General features: G+C 35.5%; 1 protein-coding gene across 1 annotated transcript in view; it reads right to left on the reverse strand.

The window, feature by feature from the left end:
• The window catches only part of bach2b (BTB and CNC homology 1, basic leucine zipper transcription factor 2b), an 88,868-nt gene that overhangs the window by 49,783 nt on the left and 37,234 nt on the right, over positions 1 to 1,851 (reverse strand). Inside the window, exon 2 of the mRNA XM_014022967.1 lies at positions 272 to 526. Coding sequence (XP_013878421.1) covers positions 272 to 526 — 255 coding nt within the window. The remainder of the gene's footprint in view (positions 1 to 271; positions 527 to 1,851) is intronic.

Genomic DNA, 1,851 nt, shown 5'->3' on the forward strand with positions numbered 1-1,851 from the left:
TCTCTCTCTCTCTCTCTCTTTAATGAGCCACATCACTCTTCATTGCATTGTACCAATGCGTTGCAATTTAATGCTCTGCATGGGTGGGTCTGGATTGACTTGTTGCTCAGTCCAGGTTTAGACTGGGGTCCAGACTTTGAGAATCTCTCCCCTACACAGTAGCTTTCATATGTGTGTCCCCAGGCTCTGTGTTTAACTAAAGATAGGAAACTAAAGGTTAAGTCTGTGTGACCAAACCTGYTTATTGTTTTTCAGAATTTGATCCACCTACCTCTTCTGGAAGGCTAACAACCAAACCATTCTCCACTTGGCCCACCAATGCCTGGAGGAAATACTCGCTGCAGGCAGCCAGTACAGCCCGGTGCCCTCTGAACTCTTTGCCCTCCACCAGGACGGTCACATCGCACAGGATATCCTGCTTCCGCTGGTCATTGAGACAGAGGAGGATGTTGGTACAATGAACCGTCGACTCATACACGTACATGGGGTCTTCAGGCTTCTCATCCACGGACATTCCGCTCACACCCTGGAAATATGAGCAGAGATGGGGTGGGGGGTTAGTCAGTTTACAGCTGAGTAAAGCCAGTGCATACCACAGGACTGACATCAGTGTAGCTGGCCTCATGATTCAACACATGCAGGCGTAAACCTGCTGCTTCATGGGTTCACAACTTACACTGTGAACACAACACACAGATTTTCTGCTACCTGACAGACGCAACGTTTTCTCCAAATAACACAGAATACCTCCGTCTACAGTCAAATATAAAAAGTAGTAGCAAAACAGTAGATAGAAGTAGCAGAATCACAGCTAATTCTAATAGTAGAAAAAGGGGTAACGCTTTCTTTTACGGTATCCTTATTACCATGTAATTACAAGGTAATAAAAATGTAATTAAATGGTAATTACTACTACCTTATTACCATGTAATTATGTAGTAATTAGGGTACAAAAGAAAAACTACTGTTAGTAAAACTACCTTTGTTGGGTAACTACAATCAAATTACTATTCAATAGTAACTCAACACTATATTTATAACCAAAAGAATACAACTAAATTTTGAGGTTAGTGGTTAATTACAATAAAATATAACTTTAAAATGTCCAAATTACCTACTACTTATTTAGGTGTTACATAGTGAATTGTAATACATTACCAGGTAAGTGCTACATTACTGCAGACAATTAATTAAATAGTAAAACTGTATCCTAATTATCATGTAATTACATGGTAATAAGGTAGTAATTGCATTTAATTACATTTTTATTACATTGTAATTACATGGTAATAAGGGTACCATAAAAGAAAASGTTACCRAAAAAGGCTAGTTAAAAGTTTAATAGCAAAAGGACAAAAAAAAGAGTCTGTTCACTAAAGCAGCTTTTAAAAAGAACAATGCTTTGAAGGAACTAAATATTTCAGTTTATTATTATGGTAAAAATACTTGTAAACACTTCGAAAAGTATAAAAGTAAAAAAAAAAAAACAAAAGTTCCTAACAACCTATTTCCTGAATAATTAACAATTTTTGATACATGAATGAATAAAATAGTGCCAATTAAACTGAACAAAAGTGCAAAACGAACAAACGAGTGCTTCGAATAGAAAAAGTTCAAGTGAATTACAAAAAAAAAATTTCATGGTTTTAAATATTTTGACTACTAATGAGTCATAAGGTTTATTTATTGAACTTTTTATTTGGAAGTTCTTTTTGCACATTTTGTTAAATGTAGTTATGGGGAAACCCCAACTTCTTGGTTTAAAAATGACTAAAATTAAATTAAAGGAAGTTCTGACTGACTCATACTTTTCTGGATAAAAATGCTCAGCAGAACCACTTTTTTAAGGTT

The sequence above is a fragment of the Austrofundulus limnaeus genome, unplaced genomic scaffold (assembly GCF_001266775.1).
Source record: "Austrofundulus limnaeus strain Quisiro unplaced genomic scaffold, Austrofundulus_limnaeus-1.0 Scaffold351, whole genome shotgun sequence".
Lineage (NCBI taxonomy): Eukaryota > Metazoa > Chordata > Actinopteri > Cyprinodontiformes > Rivulidae > Austrofundulus > Austrofundulus limnaeus.